The sequence below is a fragment of the Sporothrix brasiliensis genome (genome assembly GCF_000820605.1).
Source record: "Sporothrix brasiliensis 5110 chromosome Unknown Cont20, whole genome shotgun sequence".
In the NCBI taxonomy this organism is placed as follows: domain Eukaryota; kingdom Fungi; phylum Ascomycota; class Sordariomycetes; order Ophiostomatales; family Ophiostomataceae; genus Sporothrix; species Sporothrix brasiliensis.
The window spans coordinates 5,987,702-6,007,852 of NW_024467139.1; the positions used below are offsets into that span (position 1 = coordinate 5,987,702).

At 59.3% G+C, this 20,151-nt stretch overlaps 6 protein-coding genes across 6 annotated transcripts; 4 read left to right on the plus strand and 2 right to left on the minus strand.

Moving 5' to 3' along the window:
• Positions 1 to 192: 192 nt before the first annotated feature.
• SPBR_06821 (NAD-dependent histone deacetylase SIR2) lies at positions 193 to 2,283 on the plus strand (the record flags this gene model as incomplete). Its single annotated transcript, XM_040765077.1, has 1 exon — positions 193 to 2,283. One exon carries the CDS (start codon positions 193 to 195, stop codon positions 2,281 to 2,283), a length of 2,091 nt encoding a protein of 696 aa, XP_040617568.1.
• Positions 2,284 to 2,876: 593 nt separating this feature from the next.
• Positions 2,877 to 5,429, plus strand: SPBR_06644 (uncharacterized protein; the record flags this gene model as incomplete). Its single annotated transcript, XM_040764900.1, has 1 exon — positions 2,877 to 5,429. One exon carries the CDS (start codon positions 2,877 to 2,879, stop codon positions 5,427 to 5,429), a length of 2,553 nt encoding a protein of 850 aa, XP_040617569.1.
• Positions 5,430 to 8,296: 2,867 nt separating this feature from the next.
• SPBR_07956 (uncharacterized protein) lies at positions 8,297 to 8,767 on the plus strand (the record flags this gene model as incomplete). The annotated part of the gene is made up of 2 exons (XM_040766209.1): positions 8,297 to 8,356; positions 8,582 to 8,767. 2 exons carry the CDS (start codon positions 8,297 to 8,299, stop codon positions 8,765 to 8,767), a joined length of 246 nt encoding a protein of 81 aa, XP_040617570.1.
• Positions 8,768 to 8,925: 158 nt separating this feature from the next.
• On the plus strand, positions 8,926 to 11,123 carry SPBR_06762 (transcriptional adapter 3; the record flags this gene model as incomplete). Its single annotated transcript, XM_040765018.1, has 2 exons — positions 8,926 to 10,460; positions 10,502 to 11,123. The coding sequence occupies 2 exons, from the start codon at positions 8,926 to 8,928 to the stop codon at positions 11,121 to 11,123; spliced, it is 2,157 nt and encodes a 718-aa protein (XP_040617571.1).
• Positions 11,124 to 11,893: 770 nt separating this feature from the next.
• Positions 11,894 to 13,810, minus strand: SPBR_06921 (ring finger domain protein; the record flags this gene model as incomplete). The annotated part of the gene is made up of 4 exons (XM_040765177.1): positions 11,894 to 11,928; positions 12,050 to 12,746; positions 12,840 to 13,648; positions 13,792 to 13,810. The coding sequence occupies 4 exons, from the start codon at positions 13,808 to 13,810 to the stop codon at positions 11,894 to 11,896; spliced, it is 1,560 nt and encodes a 519-aa protein (XP_040617572.1).
• Positions 13,811 to 18,356: 4,546 nt separating this feature from the next.
• Positions 18,357 to 19,055, minus strand: SPBR_07837 (endoglucanase V; the record flags this gene model as incomplete). The annotated part of the gene is made up of 1 exon (XM_040766091.1): positions 18,357 to 19,055. The coding sequence occupies one exon, from the start codon at positions 19,053 to 19,055 to the stop codon at positions 18,357 to 18,359; it is 699 nt and encodes a 232-aa protein (XP_040617573.1).
• Positions 19,056 to 20,151: the final 1,096 nt, after the last annotated feature.

Below are 20,151 nucleotides of genomic sequence, written 5' to 3' on the forward strand. Positions count from 1 at the left end.
TGAGTTTAATACCCACATTGCATTCTGTCGTCATTATTTTCACACCGTTCGTCGGCCACAAAGGCCACAAATCGGGGGTTTGTCTTTGTGAAAGCCCTCAGCAGGCTTACACGTCCTTTCCCTTGGTCTTCGAGGTGGTGGGAATGATCCCAACGCCTTGCCCCCTCGCACATGCTTCACAACACATCCGCCATGGCCGACGTGAATAACCCACCCGCCCGTGGCGGCATCGCAAAGAGAAAGCGTGGCAGGCCCCGCCGAGTTCCTCTCGATGCCGCGCTCGCTGCCAGCACACCTGTTCAGGGCGGTGGCAGCCGCAGCAGCTCCGCAAGCGGCAGCAACCAAAATATGGTCGACCTCGAAGAACACATCAACGACCTCGGCGATTCCTGGGAGACCGAGTCGCTGTTTGAAGACATTCTCGACGATCTGGCCGAGGACAACCACGAACCCGCGAAACGTGGCTCCGACGGCGAGGCGTGTACGCCGGAAGAGTCCGCTCGCTACCGCCAACAGCTGCGCGCCATCGGCCCTGAAGAGCTCTGCCGTCGCACCGTGGATGCCGGCACCATCACCGCCAAACGACTGCTGACCGCCTTTGGCGTGCGGCCGCCCGATTTTCTCGAGGGCGAGCCCGACGAATCGTACTTTGGCCTGCTCAGCCTGGCCCTGAGTCGCGAACTGCTCAAGCGCGCCAAGCTGACCGAGTACAACTCGGTTCAGGACGCCGTCCATTTGCTGCAAAAGAGCCGCAACATCATTGTGTTGACGGGCGCCGGCATTAGCACGTCTCTGGGCATCCCTGATTTCCGGTCCAAGGAAATCGGCCTCTACTCGCGCCTCGCGCACCTCGGTCTCAACGATCCGCAAGAAGTCTTTGACATTCACGTTTTTAAAGAAGACCCCCGGATCTTCTACTCTGTCGCGCGCGACATTTTGCCGTCGACAGACCGCTATACGCCCACGCACGCGTTTATTGCCATGCTGCAGCAACGGGGTAAGCTGCTCACAAACTACTCGCAAAACATTGACAACCTCGAAGCCAAGGCTGGCATCAGCCCCTCCAAGCTCATTCAGTGCCACGGATCGTTTGCGACGGCGACGTGTGTAACGTGCCGCTACCGCGTCGAGGGCGAGTCTCTGTACCCAACCATCAAGGCAGGGCAGATCCCGCGTTGCCCACGATGTGCTGCAGGCAACAGCAGGCGTGGCGGGTCTGCTGCTGGTGCTGCGGTTGCCGCCGCACGGAAACAGCGGAAGGCACTCGCGCGCGAGTCGAGCAGCGGCCGTGGCTCGCTCAGCCGCAGCAACAGCTTCGACAACGCGCCGTCGGGCGTCAGCACACCGTCAGGATCGTCTGCAGTGCGCGGGCGTGGCCGTCGTCGTGGTCGCCCACCCGGCAAAGTCGGACGGCCTAGGGGGCGTCCAAGGCGCCAGAACCGGCGCGGCAGCAGCGACGACGACGATGATGACGACGCCGACGGCGACTTCAACCCGAGCCGGGGCGGCGTCATGAAGCCCGACATTACATTCTTCGGGGAGGCTCTCCCCGACGAGTTTTCGCGCCGCCTCACCGAGCACGACCGTGACAAGGCCGACCTGGTTGTGGTCATTGGCACCTCCCTGAAAGTCGCCCCCGTTTCCGAGGTCGTCCCTTACATGCCGCCCAACGTACCCGCCATCTACATCTCGCGCACCCCTGTGAATCACATCAACTTTGACATTGACTTACTCGGCGACTGCGACGTCGTCGTCTCGGAGCTGTGCCGCGTTGCAGGCTGGAGCCTGGAGCACGAGATGATCCCTGCCAACCAGAAGATTTCCGTCGAGGCTGTCCCCGGCTTTACCAGCCGGCACGTGTTTACCGATGTGACGCCCGGACTTGTCAAGGCGGAGACGGCCGCGACCGCGACGAGCGCGATTGGCACCGAACCGTTTGTGCCCAAGGTGGAGGAGGCGCTCGTCGTGGGCAACTTGGTGGACAATGCGGACGACAATGATACTGCGGAGGTCATGGACGCCACGGACGAAGAGGATACAATCGAGGTGGAGAACCCGGACGACGTCGACGCCGAGGACGCAGAGGATGGTGTCGATGCCGAAGACGTGGACGATGCCGAGGATGTCACCCGACTGTCGGCGACCTCGACGTCGATCGCTGTCGCGACTGCACCCGCCGTGAAGACGGACGTCGTGGTGGGCATCCGCGAGATCCCGGCCGCGCCGCCATCTATGCCCGCACCACCACCGCCAACGCCACTGCACGAGAACGCGGCCCTTTAGGAAGACGGCACGAAGTGCAATGCATGCGACCGAAGCTGCACCGAGCACAGCCACAACCATGACAACGACCACAACCACGGCGACGGCGACGGCCACGACTGCGCGGACCAAGTTCCAGCCGGTCTATGGTATCATTGACTGAGGTGTTGCTGTCCCTAGCAAAATGGCTGGTTGGCAGAATGGGCATTCTCTCTATGGACAAGGGTAGAGGGCATCAGAAACGCCAGGAAACCAGGGCTAGATGCCTTGAAGATTTGTTTAGATAACCACGCTGCGCTCCAGCGCATCGTCACATATTTTGGTGGTGGGGCAGGGGGTGTGAATAATTTCATTGGGTCCCATATATGGCCCGTTAGGTTAGGGTAATTCCATCGCTTTCATGTTTTGGGGATCTTTACCTGTCTGCCATTCTCAGCAACAATACAAGCGTCGTTTCTGCTTTCATTAGAAGACGAGACGTATATATGCAATATAACGAGAAAAAGTGTATGTGTCAATTTGAGAGTACTTGGTTGGATAGAAGAACGAAACAACACGAAAAGCGAAACCGCAAAGAACAAGATAGAAAAACGAAGGTGAAAGGGGCAAAAGGCATGATGAAAGGAAGAGGCGCACACCATACGGGCCGTTTTCGTTTTACGAGGACACACACAGCTGACTCCCGTGTGCCCCAACACCGCAGCCTCCGACACCGCCAGCACCGTCACAACTCCGCCAAGCGAGACCTAAATCACCAGCTTGTCAATCTCGCCGGCCGCGCCCCCCTCTTCGCTGCTGCCGCGCCGGCTCAGACCGTCGCCGTCCAGACCAGGCGTCGGGGGCGGCAGGTGGGCCACCTTGGTGCAGATCCAGCACGACGCGTACATGTTGACGCGGTCAATGCAGACGCCGGGCGTGCGGTTGCCGTGCTGCTTGGCGGAAAAGCCCAGGCGCTCAAACACGGCAATGTACCAGGGCGTGCGGGCGCTCGAGCGCAGCAGGACGCGGCCGCCGAGGGCGAGGGCGCGGTTGAGCTTGGCAATCTGGCTGGCGGCGGCGGCGCCGCCGGTCTCGCTGCTGGGGCAGTTGGTCTTTTGCAGGGCGTTGTCCTCCGGGTCGAACCAGTCCATGCTGTCCATGACGACGGCGACGGTCAGGGACCCGGGCGTGAGGCGCGCAATGACCTCCTCGATCTCGTCGGTGTGGATGCGCAGGCCGTCAAAGGCGCCCGGGCGCGACAGGCGGGCGTGGGCCTGCGGGGCCAGGTAGTCCGGGTGGCAGCGGCGCGCGTACTGGCCGTCCATGCAGACGTAGTAGTAGGGATTGTCGGCGGCCATGTGCACGGTCTCGACCATGGGGTCGAGCGTGTTGACCATGTACTCCCAGACGGCGCTGGACCGGCTGCTCGTCTTGTTGCTGGCGGCCTGGTCGCTGGCGTGGTCGGCCTCGATCATGGCCAGCTGGTTCTTGGGCACGCCCAGGGCGGCCCACAAGAAGGACTCCTGGCTGACGACGAGGTGCGACAGCGTGCGCGACAGCAGGGCCGGGCGGATCTTGGCGCGCCAGATCTCGCGCTGCTCGTTGAGCGTCTTGGCCGCGAGCATGGCGGCGACGGCGCGGCGCAGGCCAAAGGCGTAGCTGAGGTAGCGGAACAGGCGGATGGCGTTCTTGGAGCCGCCCGTGTCGTAGAGGCCGCGGCCGCCGGCCTTGGTGAAGACGCGCTCGTTGCGCAGCCAGTACTGGAAGCCGCGGCTGGACAGGTGCGGGGACAGCTTGGTGATGAGCAGCTCGCGGAAGCCGGGGTGCTTGCCGGCGCCAAACAGCAGCCAAAAGTCCTCGTAGGGGATCTGGGCGGTGTAGGCGGCGACCTTGAGCTCGAGCAGGTGGTTCTGGGCCGGGTTGAGGTCGACGGCGTGGATGCGGGCGGGGCTCTGCAGCGCGTAGGACAGAATGTTGTCGCCGGCACTGGTGATGGCGAGCACGACGTCCTTCTCGTTGAGCCTGAGCAGGCGCTCGTCGACGCGGGTGTCCTCCCACGTAAACGCATAGATGTACTCGTCGCGGAACTGGGTGTGCTTGGGGAGCTGGTCGTCGTAGTAGATGCGCCAGTGGTGGTTCTGGTAGAAGAAGGCAGGCAGAGGCAGGTTGGCCGACAGGTTGGCAATGGCGGTCTGGAAGGCCTTGGAGCGGATCTCGGGCGCGGTGCGCTGGACCGCGCGCGACAGCGTGGTGGCCGGGCTGGGGGGCGGGATGGGGCGACCGCCGGCCGAGCCGGTGCCGTAGGCGCCGCTGCGGCCGCTGCTGCTGGCCAGGGCCGTGGTGTTGCCGTGCAGGTAGGGGGACTCGGTGACCATGGCGTCGATGCGCTCGACGACCTCGTGGGGCAGGCTGGTGACGTGGAAGGGCTTCTTGTGGCAGCCGAGCCAGATGTAGTAGGGGATGGAGCCGAGCGAGTAGTTGCGCGAGTTGACGCTGAGGACGGTGCCGAAGCGGTACTCGAGGTAGTCGCGGCGGCTGGCGTCGAGGCTGACGCGGTCGAGCTCGAACCAGGAGCGCCAGAACGTGCGGCCCAGGAAGCTGGTGTGGCGGTTGACGAGGCCGCCCGTGTAGTTGCGGAAGCTGAAGTCGTCCTTGCTCTGGACGTAAAAGTCAATGGCGCCCAGAATGCCGTTGGGCGCCAGCAGCGAGGACAGCGAGTCGACGACGGAGTAGTAGTCGGGGATCATGGACAGGCTGTAGGACATGGTGATCAGGTCGGCGCCGCCGTGGTCCGGGCGGTCAAACGAGAAGTAGCCGTGGCCGGGGAAGGCGGGCGAGGCGGCGGCGGCGACGACGCTGCTGCGACGGCTCGGAAGACCACTTTCGTAGTCTTCGAGGCGGAACTTGCGGGCGTCCTCGCAGATGACGTGCACGTTGGTCCAGCCGAGGCGGGCGAAGCGCTTCCGCGCAACGGCACACAGCGACGGCGAGAAGTCGACCAGGTACACGCTCGAGAAGAAGTTGGGCACGTCGACGTGCGCGGCCATGGCCTCAATGTTCCAGCCGGTGCCGCCGCCGACGTCCACCCAGATGCGCTTGGCGCGCGCGTCGGCGCTGTTGTTGCTGCTGCTGCCGCTGCTGCCAATCTTCTTGGCGGCGGCGTCCTCGACGGCCCAGCGGTGGGATAGCTGGGCGGCCACGAGGGCCAGCATGTCCTCGCGGCCCTTGAGCAGGGTCTTGCGGGTCACGTCGTAGACGCCCGCCTGCGTCTCGTAGAAGCTCTCGAGGGCATCCTGCTGGGAGCCCTTGGCCGAGCTGCGGTGCGGCTTGATGAAGCACGAGTAGCAGAAGAGCAGGACCGAGCGCACGAGGCTCGGCTGGCTGTCGTCGGTCTTGGCCGAGGCTGCCGCTGGAGCAGACGACGACGACGACGACGATGAGTATTTGGTGATGCCAATGGCAGCCGATAAGAGGACTGCCAGCCCGGCAAAGATGAGTTTGCTGTCCACATCCGGGGGCGTTATGTTACCACCAAGAGAAGCCATGGTACTCTCTCATTGCTGGCGCGCGGGAGAGAGTGGGTTGGTTGTGTGTGTTGGGGCGACGGCGTGTTCTTTATACCGTCATGCACGATCGAGTGAGACAAGATGCAGGTCAGGGGTTGACGTTGACGAGGGAAGAGGAAGGAGGAAGGAGGGAGGAGAGCAAATGTCCGAAAATGGAAGTTGCAGGTGAGACCCGACAATGGGACAAGAGGAAGGAACAAACAAAGCAGAACAGGAAAGAGCGAGAGACGGGAGGAGAAAGGAGAAAGGAGGAAGGAGAGAAGGAGAGAAGGACAAATAAAACGAACGTACAAAAAGGAAGGAGGGACCTGGCCGCAGTATATACCCGGACCGCTTTGTCTCGAGAGCACGCGGACGATTGGGCCGGTGGTCGCTTGACCCTGCCGGAGGATATGGGCGATATGGGCGTGTGTGCATTGTGTCTTGGACACAGGGGCACAGCGCCAACGCACAAGAGACCACGCGAGTACTTACTCGACAGAACAAGGACAGACGACAGACGACAGACGACAGACGACAGACGACAGACGACAGGAGGCACGTCCTCAGCCCACGCGACCGGCTGGGACGAGCTAGGGGCATCCAAGAATCAGGGTCGAGGGGCATGTTGGGATGCCAAAGGACGCCGAGGACAAGAGGGGCATCGAGGGGAACAGCTACTCAGTAGGGGGAGGGACACAAGGTGCAAGGAACGGCGAGGGGTTGACGATCTCGGCCGGGAACAGACAGCAGGCACCAGATGGACCCTCCGATACAACGCTTACAGCTCTCTAGGCGGTAATATAGAGTGCCTTGCCTGTTCGCATGTCCTTTCTCGGCCATCCGCAGGGATGTTGACGACACGCAGGAGAAAGGCTGTTGGCTGTTGGCTGTTGGCTGTTGGCTGGTAGTTCTGCTGCTACGTTGGCTGGCGACGACCTGGCCGACCTGGCCTCGCGCAGAATGGCGCACTCACATGTTTGCATGTGGTGCCCGTTTTGTTGGGCCGTATGTTCATTTGAGTTGAGCCTGCCAGACAATTCTCCATTCCGCAGCATCGTATCATCCTATCATCCTATCACAGAGAACAGAGATGCCGAGTGATATGCGGCCCTTTAGCTCGCAGCCCAGTTGCGGCGTGGTGCATTGGCCAATGAAGGCACCGCGTGCTCGATCCATTTGGCGAGCTGGGCAGGGTGCCGCGCATCACTTTGCACTCGCCAAACTCGCCAGGCTCGAGACTCTCCACACTTTTCGACGCTTTCCCCTTTGGGCCGTTCGCTCTGGACACTCCCCACGTTGACTGTTACGGGCCTAGCGATGAGACTCGAGCCGTTGGGTGGTGCAGGTGTGTCTTGGAGCTTGTCTGAGAGTCGAGAAAACAGGAGACGAGACACGGGGGACGAGAGACGACAGCAAAGAGCGCGATTGTCGCCGCTAAATTAGCTGGATACTTTGGACAGTTGCCAGTGTCAGCCGTCCAGGCCTGCAAAGCTCAGCCGTGTTGGAGCGTTCCTGGTTGCTGTTCAATCAAAGAAGATGCTGTCCTGCATGGCATTAGCTGTCTGTACTGTCGGTTTCCAAGTCTTTCGTCGCCTGGGACTTCCAGACTCCCGAAATCTCTTGTCACTGTCACGCGCATCGTGGCCTCGACCCAAGCTCGAATCTCGAACAAGGTCTGTCGTGCTGCTCTCGTAGGGCAAACCTTCCAGGGTCTACAACTCCTGGCTTCTTTAGTGCCGCCTGTTGTTGGGAATCGCCCAAGCCGTGCAACAAGTGGGACCCTCTAGCGAGGTGCCAATCGCGGCCCTTGTTTCGCGCACATGCAGAATAGCCTGTTTGTGTCTTGCGAGCTGCACGACCACGACGACAAAACGTGGGATCCTCCTCGCTCCCTGGTCTTGTACGTCTTGTCTGTTTCGTTCATCTTGTCCTCTTGCTCGTCCCAAGATCCTCGCGGCCTGCTTCCTTGTTCTCCCGCGCGTGCCCAACCCAATTGCCGATCTGGGCCGCCTTGACGTGCGTATTCTTTGTCTCTTTGTCTCTCTACGGAGTATTCTCTTGGTCTCTTGGACTGTCCTGCTGCCGTTCTCGTCTTGTGTCTCGTGCGCCGGCTTGTCGTTCCGAATCGGAGCTGCGTCCACCCACTGTCTGGGGTGGAGGGTTTGTTGCAGTCTTGGAATCCCTCCTCGCTGCGTCTACAGCCAAATTATCCGGCGGTAGTGTGCTGATTCCCTATTTTCTCTGCTCGTAAGACTTAAGATTACTTCTCTGTCTCGTTTCTTGCTGTATTCTGTACGTCAGCTTAATTCCCTCCTGCTGGTAACGCCCGAAGCGCAACCTGCCTCGGCCAAGGCTGCCCAAGACATCTCCAGTGCAGATGCAATCAATTGGCCGCTCCCCGTCTGGCTCCTGAATGCCCTGTCTCCCTGTCTTCCTGTCTCTGCGGCCAAAGTACGACGTCCGACAGGGGTGGGCGAGACAGGAAGAGAAAAGAAACGAACAGAGACATGCAGGTGCTTTGCCGCGTCGAGTCTGCTGAGAAACACGCCCATCTGCAGCAGAGCGCAGTGCGTGATCTGGTCGGCAGTTGACGATACCCGAATGTCTGGTGGCCATTGTCATCAAGTGCGTAGAAAGGAACGTGCTGCAAAACACCATAATAGAAGCTCAGAGCTCAAGGCTCAAGACCCCTCCAACAAGGCTGCGCAGTCTGGGACCCACTTTATCGCGATTCTTACATAATCACAACAGCCCACTGTAACCGTACCTCGGCCCTTTATTCTTCCGCCCAGCGCTGCCCCGGCTGTCCGCCGTGGGACCCTCCGCATACTGCGCTCAGCTCTACGCGGCGCGGTGCATCGACGTTTCGCCATTTCGGGGAGTCTCATCAACCACGCGGCGTACCACCCATTGTCCATCGAAACATCGGCGACGCTGCCCTCTTCTCGACGACGTTTGCTCCCATGCGCAACAATTAACCGCCTCGCCCCTGCGTACACGCGCCCTTGCGCGCCTCGCCTCGTCGCCGTCCATCGGCTTCGTCATTTCGATATTTCGACATTTCGTCATCGACCCGTGACAACCCTCACCTACCACTCACCGCAATCCTCAACCTCGCCCTCCCCACACGCGCAGAATGCCGCCCGGCCAGGGCACCGGCAAAAAGGGTGGCAGCAACCTGTCGCGCCAGCGGTCGCGCAACACCACCCCGTCCAGCGTCGCCGCCCCGCCCCCAGTCGCTGCCACGGCGAGCTTGCCCGAGATCACCACAATCGACCTGCAGTACCTCGACCTCAAGTTCGAAGTCTTTGACAACCTCACATACGATGACCTCGTCGACGCCGGCTCGGGCACGGGCTCGACGCTGCCCGACTCCAGGTCGCTGGACGGCATCATCTCGCGCCTGAAGCGGCTGCAGGGCATTGCCGACGATCGCGGCAGCAGCTACGACCGGGGCATGCGGCTGCTGTCGCAGAGCCGCCGCGCGCGCATGGACCAGGTGGCCGCCGACCGCAGCCGCGAGGAGGAGCGCATCCAGCGCGAGGCCACCGACGAGGACCACCAGCGGCGCGCCAACAAGAAGAAGCGCAAGGCGCCCTCGGGCGACGGCCAGTCGCAAGACGCCGCATCCGCATCCGCATCTGCATCCCACGGCACGCCGGGCACCATGGACGTCGACGACAAGGACAAGGCCTCCAGAGACAAAGACGGCAAGTCGGCGCCGGGCGACGACAAGGACAAGGCCAACGCGTCCGCGTCCGAGTCCGAGTCGTCCGACGACGAGGGTGCGCCGCCGCCGCGACCCGTGCCCCAGAACCAGACGTTTGGCGAGGATCCCTCGACGTTCCCCGACCCGACCGTCTACGAGATTCGCCCCGTCACCCCCGGCATGTCCGTGGACGAGATCAAGGAGATTTACTCGGTTGCCTCGTATCCGCCGTCGGACCTCGCCGACCTGATTGCGGGCAACCCCCCCGACAAGGACTTTAGTAGCGCCAAGCCGTCGAACCAAATCAACTTTTCCACCTTCTCCACCTACATCGAGCCCTACTTCCGCCCCTTTACCGAAGAGGACCTGGCCTTTCTGCGCGAGCGCGGCAACCGCCTGTCGCCCTTTACCATGCCCAAGCGCGGCAAGCGCCACTACACCGAGATTTGGGCCGAGGAGGACGGCGCCATGGCCATCGACTCGACGCCGCCCGCCTCCGCCAGCACACACGACAAGCAGCTGCCGCCCAACCAGCCGCGCGGCTCCATCGAGACCATGAACGACGACATTGGCGAGACCGACAAGCTGTCCGTCGGCCCCCTGCTGGCGCGCCTGATGCAGGCCATGCGGCCCGAGCACCGCGCGCCCGACGCCGGCGGCGCCGGTGGCGGCGGCGACACGTCCATGAACGGCGACGTCAGCATGAATGGCGACCTCAACGACGGACCGGGCGGCGGCGCCGACGGCGACCGCTCGTGGCCGCCCGCCACCTTTATGCCCGAATCGTCGTCCGAGTCCTGGAAGAAGACGACCCACCCCAAGCTCGAGTACAGCCAGGTCGACGAGCGCATCAAGCAGGAGCTGCGCCACATTGGCTTCCTGCCCTTCCCGACCCGTCGTCGTCGTCGGCGTCCGCCGCCGCCGCCAACGGCGTCGCACACGGGAGCAGTGCCAATGGCGCCGTGGGCGCGGCCGGCGCAACCGCCAATGGCACGTCGGCCAGCAACGGCGCGAACGGCAGCGCCGCCGGTGCGGCCAGCGGCAGCAACATTAATGGCGCCGCCGCCGCTGCCGCCGCCACCACGGGTGGCGACGTCGACCCGGCGCTCGCCGCCGACTACAACGGCCACTTTGACGACGAAATCGCCGCCCGCCTGCGCCGCCTGCAGGCCGGCCTGCGCGAGCAGATGCTCATCAACGGCGCCCGCAAGGCCCGCTTGGCCGACCTCGTCAAGGAGCGCATGGCCTACCAAGAGTACCAGACCATCCTGGAAGACCTCGACGGCCAGGTCCAGGGCGCCTACCTGAAGCGCACGCGCACCATGGGCAAGTCCAAGAAGGGCAAGCGCCCGGGTGGCGGTGCCGCCGCTGGTGCGGGCGCGGCCGGCGCGGCCGGGGCCGGTGCGGCCGGCATGGCCCGGCCTGGCATTGGCGATATGACCCGGACGCTCATGGAGCGCCGCAAGCGGTGGATGGAGAACATTGGCACCGTTTTTGACGACGAGCGGCTGCAGCGCGTGCCGCGGTCCAAGGATCCCAACAGCAGCATCTTCCAGCCCAGCGAGATGGCCGGCCTGCTCAAGAGGGAAAAGGCGGCCTGGGACGAGGAGGTCGACGAAGAGTGAAAGGGCTGGCCATAGTTTTTCTTTTTGTTTTTGTTGTTCTAGTATGTCTTTATGGGTTGGTCTCGGGTTTTCACCGGTACGATACAAAGTCATTGGAGGGGAGGGTTACCGTGCTTGTCTTTCATATCACTAGCAAGGGGCGTTTTTCGGCGTACAACGACTACCATTTCATCTCCAGACAATGGGAATGCAGACATGAATCCTACTATCCATTTCTTCAAATGCATCTTTTCGCGTCTCATTTTCTCTGCCAAGCTCCAAAACGGAGCGAGTATTCATGTACAGTCACAGTATATACAAGAGTCGTATGGCAGATATAAATACAAGTGTAAAAAGAAAAGGAAACAAGAGGGCTTTCTGAAGATGTCAAGATATATGGGTGCGGGATATACGCACTTCTTTCCTGCGTTTTTCGGTCTACTTGTAAGCCAAGCCACCTTACTGGTGGCCATAGATTATTCTGGACAGATGGCATCCTAGGTATCGCCTCGAAATGCCGTTCCAAGACTTTCAAACGATATGAAAAACGAAATATCCGAAAAGAGTAAACAGACGTAACCCGCCGTAAAAAACGCCTTCATGATGATCTAGGCCGTGCTTGGGAGAAAATGACAATTCCTTCCCGTAAATAAAAATGCAAATGGGTATGATACTGGACAAAGTGATGATGTAATAAGGAGGCAGAGGATGATGCCGGTTTTGTTTGCTTTTTGCGCCTCTCGTCGTAATGCGTGCTATGCGTTCTTATTCCCCGTGGTGTTCGCTCGCTCCTATGTCGTCCGCCGTATGCCGTGATAATTACCAGCTGATGGTGAAGTTAAAAAACTTTCGTCCACGCAGCTTTGATTCTTCCTTTCCCTATTTGGCGCGTTAGTATCTGTCATTGAAGATATGCATACTCTGGTAACGGGGCACACAAAACTTACACGTCTCGTCCTTTTGGGGCTCCAGGTCACGCAGCTGGATCCCAGCCAATCGTGCCATCCGCCGCCGTGTAGCCTCCGACGTATTCATCGCCGGCAACTGATGGATCGAATGCGCGCGCAGAATCGACTGGTTCTTGAGCTCGATGGCCGACTCGCGGTCGGCCGTGATCGTGCCAAGACTGGGCGACATGGACAGCCGGTCCGTCGTGATGTGCAGGTGTTTCATGATCGACGAGCTCCAGCTATGGATGCGGCTGCGATCTCCAGGACTGTTCACATCATCCACGACGACCCGCTCGCGCAGTCGACGAATGGCCCGCTCACGGCGTACCATGGCATTGGTGATGCGTGGGCTGTACCCGCGCGGCAGCATGCTCGCCTTGCACAGCGGGCACAGCGAGCTGACATGGGCCAAAAACTCGTCGATGCACTCGGGATGGAAGATGTGGCCACAGGACAGTTCGCGAATAATGGTCACGCGATTCTGGTGCGGCTCCAGGCAAATCTGGCACTTCGGCTGGTACTCCAAGTCGCCAACAATTGGGGCTTCAGAAATCGTTTCAGCCACCGGAGACGCTGGTACGGCCGTCGCCGCCGGCACGGCGGGTGCGCTGTAGTCAGACGCCGATTGACTTCGAGCGTCCGATGCGGAGTTGGAGCTAGTGATAGCCTCGCTATCCAAGGCAGCGTCGAGGCTCTGGTGCGGCCTACTTTGGGATCGTCGGGAAAGTCGTCGTGATGCCAGGGAGGCAGAAGGGGGTGTGGATGACCGTGGCGAAACCGTGCTTACGGTTTCGGCGGTAGGCGAGACAGGCGGGCTCTGCGGTGGCGGTGGATCGTAGTTGTATGTGAAGAGTGGGAATTTCTGTATGTGGCTCGGTGGGACCGTCAGGCGCTTGATGCCCATCGCCTCGAGGTTGATTTCGCCCACTGCCACGCGCCGTTGAAGCGATGCACGTCTTCGCCGCCACAGAAAGTGCATGAAGAGAGAGATGAGGGTGATGACGGCGAGCAGCACGCCGATGACAGCCAGGATGAAGACCCAGACATTGGGCAGGCCGGTCGGTGTGCTGACGGTGAGCTCGGTCCATATGCGGACATAGTCGTCGGGGTCAGGGTTGTAGATCTCGCTAATATTTTCACCAAAGGGAATATCCGTGAGATTGCCTGAGTAAAGGCTAAGTTGGTACATCATCTCCTGGCCAAGGGCGCCAGAGACTGCAAAGATTGGGTAATGGTTCTCGAGCCGCCATTCTCCATCGTCTTGCAGATCCCAGACGTCCGAGTCCTCGTCAGGCGGTTTTGACGTATCATTGGTGGGTAGGTAAAAGAGAAAGGCACGCAGGGGGTCGTAGCGTGCAGATGCAAGATAGGACTGGGTACAGTTGACGCTGTACCAGGGTGCGAGGGCGATGAGATTGAAGTTGGTGGAAGGAAGGTTGCTTTGGCGGACAACGGAGTCGGGGACATAATCGCTCTCCGAGACGTAGCAGGGGTCATCAGGGTCAAGGTCAGGAACGTAAAGGAGACCTTGTAATATACCGTTCTGCGTCTCTGTGTACTTGGAGAGAAGGACGGTCAGGTTGTCGGTGACATGGTCTGAATATGCAATGTCGCCGCTCACAGCCGTTAGATTTCGAAGGATTCTACTTGGGACTGTTGTCTGCCCCTCGTAGATTGGGTCACTGAAAAGGAGCCTTGGAGGATGTTAGCCGATTGTTGAAGAGAGATGCAGTGTCCACTGCAGCAGCATGACGGCATGATGGCAACATGTGTGGGTGGTCTGGACCATGATAATGTGATGGAACAAGAATGAGGGAGACGCCAAGCAACAAGATACAAGAGATAGCTGGAGGGAAACAAGACGAGGCTGTGCACCAACAATATAGCAAGTATTTATCAAACGGTAAATACAAAGCTGTCACAGATCTGAAAGCGATGTCTTTGTACCACCACTAATGCCCTATTCGTCATTGAAGCTTTCAAGGCCAGGGCGATCCACGGCGTGGTTGGTTGGATCCACCGTTGTGGTTCAGCCAAGGAAAGCTTGGCTGGCTTGGCACTGCCTGTCATGCGGGGGAATGCGAATTCGGGTGAGGATTGGCGCGTGGTGGAGTGCTGAAGTGTGCAGTGGTAGGAAAAGGGGAGTGGCAAAACCCGCGACACGATCCGGAAAGCTCGCAAAAATTGCATTACTGAAAAAGAGGACAAAAAACAAAAACCAAAAGGTTGCAGTTGATTCCAAGCCAATTCGATCAGCCAGACAGCAAAATTTCGATATGCGCCCCAACTCTTGTCCGAATAAAAAGGGCGGCTCCATCTCCCCTGTGCCTCATTGGGGCTTGCTCCTGTGGGCTGCACTTGCACGTGAGAGGCCGCGCAATCAGCTTGGCCGCCTCGGAATCGCGTGGAAAAGAAGCGCTGACCCACGAACGGTAGCAGCAAGGAAAATGGGATCCATGCCGGACCTCCGGATGCGCAGCCCAGCAGGGGGACACTTGCAACGCGACACACTTGCGCGCTTTCCGGGTTGGCCGAGTTAGAGCGGCGAGACGATGCACCCTCCCCTCGACAATGACGGAGCGGGTAAGGGATAGGACACAGGAAACCTGTCGGAGTCTGGAATGACGGCCGGTCCGGGGCCCCCAGCCATGGTGCAGGGAGGACGGAAGCAGAACGACGTGAAAAGAAAAAAGGGGCCAATACGTACACAACATTTTGGACTCCATCAAGAGCTGTCAAACGTCAGTAAAATCCTGCAATTCTGCTTCTCGGAAACGCGCTCCTGTCTCTGCTTTGTGGCAGTCTTGGCGACCTCTTGGCAGTAACGTCTGGCGGGGGGGGGGGGGGGGGGGGGTAGAAAGTGCAGGCCCATTCCATCTCTGCGTTCGTCGTCATTGTCGTGTGCGCCGTATGTCTCGTGCCTGTCATCGTTTGTGATTGTGTTGCTGCTCTGCTGTTGCGAATGGGTGCGAGACGCGTTGCAGCCGAGTCGTTTGGCGGGCGCTGTGCGAGGAGCCAGGATGGGGCGGCAAACTTGATCGTCACCGCATCGCAAACCGGATGCGATCGCAAACCGGACAAAAGGTGAGAGGTATCGATAAAGCGGAATCCCAGATCCTGAGATGAATGGCGAGACACAAAGACACAAAACCCAAGGACAAGAGAGACGGGTCGTCGCGCGAGACAAGGCGACAAGCCAAGAGAAGCCCCGTTGCTCGGCGCCAAGACGATTGACATCGGGAGAACAAATGACTGCACGAGGCCAAACCGAGCCTGCCACGACAGGACAACCAGTGGAATTGGAAAAGAATGAGACTTACACAAGCTCATGGTCAATCATGATGAGATGGTTTGGAGAAGCCCAAACCTTTGAGAAGGAAAGGGAAGAGAGAGGATGCGAGGAAAAGTCCAGGATCAACTGCACGTCAGGGCCCTGTTTGCAAATTGTGACGCTGGATTTCTTGGCTTTTTCTCTCGGCGTGCTGGGGGGCAGACGGCGGAAGGATAAAAAGAAAGAGCGAGGTCTCTTCCTATTAAGACAGGACAAGAAAGAATCGGGGGCCTCGACGTGTGGCAGCCAGGGCCGGAGGGGCTGGCTTTCGTGGAGAATACTCCACAGAGAAAATGGCACCTCCGCGAGAGAGTTTGGTGGCGGAATCAGCGCGGGTGTGGACGAACTGCGGCGAACCGACTCAGTGCAGTGGACAGGGACGAACTAGGACGAATGGGTGCGTCGCGGAGAGCCCAGGGTGGGTAAAGGGGAATACGCAGGGCCTGCAGAGGAGGCCAAAGACAAAGAATGAGGAATTAAGACAGACGGGTCAATCGAAAGGACTTTGCGTATGGGAAGTGTTTCGGGCTGCCAAGACCCTGGCCCATCAACAACTGCCCTTTTCCGGGTAGCTGTTGCAAATGGAACCAAAATTGGGCAGCGTGACGGAAGACGAAGATGTGGTGATGTTGAGGGAAAAGGGGAAAAGACGACAAAAAATAAGAAGTGGAAATTCAGGCCCAAATGAAAGTTGCAAAATTCACAATAGAAATAGGGGAGCGCAAACGAAATGGGGGGAAAGAGCGAAGGGGGGGGTAGCTAACAGAAGAAATGAGGGAAGGTGAGGAGATATTGGAATTGGACGAATACGAATCGAGAAGGAGGCTGTACACACGCGTGCGCAACGGTAGTTTCTGACTGCCACTTTTTACAGAGCTAGTTGTGGGCAGCGTCGACAAAGGACCTGAAGGTCACGAGAAGGCAAGAACGAGCGCAAAACGAGAAGGAGCGTCCCGCCTCAGCGCGGGTTAGGGTTGAGGCAGGGACGGGATGCCACTCAAAGGGAAAGAGACATTGACGGGCTCCTTCCCCGTCTACTGGGTTGGAAAGGGCCGAGCGACACTTTCTGACTTCATTGAAGCGGGAGGGCGAAAAAAGAGGAAAGAAGGGAGGTGAGGAACAGAGAGAAGGCACGGTCGACACAACAGCTGATGCACTAGGCAGGAGCGATCGTAAAAAAAGAGGAAAGTGTAAGAAGATGCGACGGACACGTCCATTCCAGAATCACACTGGAGAGGGTTGAAAGTGTACACAGTCGGTGTCTGTCTCGAGACGACAGTCCAATGGAAAGGTTGACAGAAGAGCAATTGGCGGCAGCCATTCACAGTTGGGTTACTTGCGCAAGTAGAATAAAATTGGCACGCAGATTCTACATCCTGCGACGTTATGGCAGTCGCGATCGATGCATGCCACAAGAGATACTTTGAGAAGGCGCGAACAACGCGACAATGACAGGTGCAACAGCCACGCGAGACGCACTCTGCGGATGGGAAGGAACAAGCTTTCCAAGCCCTCCAAACTTTCTTCTTGCAGACCGGGGCGTACGGAACAGGCACGAACTCTGGACTGGGCACGACTGGGCACGGGGGCGCCAAAAGGCGTACGGAGTAGAGCCAGAAAAGGAAAAAAGGCAAGCCACAGCATGCTTTTTCCACTGCAGCCGCTAGCGCTGCGCATCAGAGTCTCCACTAAGGTGCGATGGAAATTGGGGCCTTACTGAGGTAGGCAAGAACGCAAGTCGCTGCTTTCTTTTTGGGCTTTCTACCGAGTAGGTGTCTTCGTGTCGGCTGGCCGGCGGGAAGGTGCAGCCCTTGGTAAGGAGTAAGATACTGTTGTATTCCCGTATTTGCGACTGTAGACTGTCTGTCGCCCTTGCCAACGATGTTTAAAAATTAAATAAAAAAATAAAAAAAGACGAACCATATGTCATACGATGTTCGACGTACAAACGCTCCTGCCGACTTGGGCTCCCTTCGCCGCGCGCTCCCTGCTGCCATTAGGGGCAGGTACAACAGTATGGCAGGTCCGCTGCGTTCCCAAAGGTCAAAGGTCTGGACCTGGACTAGTGGGCGGCGTTCCTTCTAACGGCGCGCCACAAGGCGTAATTCAGGCCAGCTCTGTCTGCATTTCGTTCCACTCCAAGGGCGGTCTCGGTCGATCACATCGTTTTCCCGTTTGGGCGTTGATCCGTCTGCGCGTTGTCTACGAGGTATGCAGACGTTGTCTGCAGGGCATCGTCGCGATCTCGTTGTTCGTCCTCGTCCCCTTCGGCAAGTCGTCCAGGAGAGATGGGAAAAGGAGGGCAAGAGAAACGAGCGGCAAAAGACGAGAGACGAGAGACGAGAAAAGAGAGATGACAAACGACAGGACTGAGGCTGAACCATGGCTGTGGGCGACTCCGAAACACAAATGACCACATTGGCAGGCCGGTGTGAAACGCAGAGCCAAACGCGAGGTCCAGCGACGACGATCTGGAAGAGCTGGGCAGAGAAACCAGCAGGCGATGCGGAGTACAGAGTACCAAACAGAGATGGACAGAGAGGCAGTCATCCGTGGCCAACAGGGACCAAGCCAGTCCCGATGTTGTGCAACGGTACACACAATGGAAAAATGGGAATCCTGGGCCACACAGCCATGCATGGCCAAAAGAGTCGGCAGGGCCAGAGCATCGCGAGATCAGCAGAGGCCGTCGAAAGCGAGGCCAGATGGTGACAAGGGAAACAATAGGAGCTCTACCGAGCCGACGGTTTGTTTGTGTGTTTTCTTTAACGAAAATATGCTTTTTGTTCAGGATTTTGATCCTCGGGGCGTTTGTACAAATGTTGAGCCTTCTCCTGCCTCACAATGTGTCTCCAGTCTCATCTCCTCGGCTTCTTTCCCCTTTATTTTTGTCCTTTCCATCCTTTTCTCGCCTCCCCCGTCCCATCAGCTAACCTCACGTCGAACCACTCTGGCCATCGGCATCGGCATCGCCTAGTTGCGCTTGCAGCCCGACTTGGCCGTCAGCTCGGCCGGGCACGTCACCGGCTTGAACGTCACGCTCGGGTTGTCGGCGCCCTTGAACCAGTCGAAGCGCCACTGGCAGCCCGCCTTGAGCGCCTGCGGGAAGCTCGCGCAGTCCGACGCCGAGTGGATGCCGCCGTACCGGTCGCCCCAGCCGTTGGGCGGCGCGCCGTACTGCTGCGTGCAGGCATTGAACGCACCCACGCCGCCGCCCGGAATGGCCAGGTCAAAGTGGTTCGCGCCCAGGTCGCCGCCCGTGTTCGTCGCCTGCACCACCAGCTTCTTGCCCTGCACGGGCCCGCTCGTAAACGTCAGCTCGTAGCACGCGCAGCACCACGCGCTCTCGGTGCTGCCCGAAATGCGCACCGCCGCGTAGCCGTACGCGACCGTGTCGTTGACGGCCCAGGGCGCCTGCGACGAGCACATAAAGGCGCCGCCGCCGTTGTCGCACCCCGACGCCGTGGCGCCGTTGTCGTTGAGCGGCTTGTCGTTCTTGTCGCAGGTGGCCACGGGGCCTTGGGCGAGGCTGCCCTTGCCGGGCCAGGCGCACGACGGCTTGCAGCAGTCCCAGTAGCGCGTGGTGGTGCCGGTGCTGTCGGCGCCGGCCGACTGCGCAAACAGCAGGAGAGCCGCCGGCACGAGGGCGCTGAGAGCTTGTGTAGGAATCATTGTGAAGGGGGGGGCAGGAGTGGGTTGGGGTGGATGAGTGGATGAGTGATGAGTGGACGAGTGGATGCAGGAGCGCTCTTTCACTGAAGACGACGGCGATGCTCGTGGGGACCGAGGGAGGATCACGGCATGTATGGCGAAGAAGAAAGGCTGCTGGGGAGGCCACAAAGGCCAAATCCCCGGCAGTCCATGGCAGCTCCTCTCTTTATATCGTGTACCCGTCTTTCCTACCTCACGGTTCCCCCTCAATCTTCTGCGCTGATTTTTACCAGTCCCGCTATTAGCCCGCCTCTATCTGCCTCATTGTCGGCCGCATCGAGACGAAGCCCGCCCACAACATAGGGCCATGCTACAGGATGGCCCGGGTTCGAGCAGATGGGCCCCATGGACCACATGGGACGCCTTCCGCCATTGACCTCACCCATAGGGCCCAGAACCCCACAAAGCATCTCGGCGCTGCTCGTTGTGTCGTCGATCAACAGAGGGGGCCGTCTGATGCGCCCCCTCGAGTCATTCCCAGTTGAGTAACTGCGGACACGGCCTCCGGTTCGAGGATGGGCAGCTGTACCTGCCTCAATCGTATTTGGCAAGCCTCTGCCTGTTCCTGAATGGCTCTTCCTGAACGCGCCCACGTCCCCTGGTGAGATTGTGGAGAGATCAACGGCCTGGGCTGCCGGTGACAGCCACATGCAGAGCACTCTTCGATCGAGTCGAGTCGATGGGTGGGTGGGACATGCCCACAATGACTAGCCAGCGTTCGGGATCGAAACATATATATCCATATTGCGATTTGGTGGGCGAGTGCGCGTCGAGCGCATTAATATAAACACCGCTGCGCAATCAATACGACAGGGGGGCTACCCCACATACCAAGACGGCAATACTGTGAGAGGCGGAGTGGTCGGCGATGATTTGTGTGCAGTCGCAGTGGCAGAAGGCTAAACGGGGTTGGTTCAGATTGGCGGACGATTCGAAAGATAGAAACTCATGTGGTATTTGTTATACGTACGTAATATATGTCTATCAGGCTCCTGGGCAGCGAGCCGCGAGCGGTTGAGCCGATATTAATATACATGGGATGAGTAGACGTAAATAT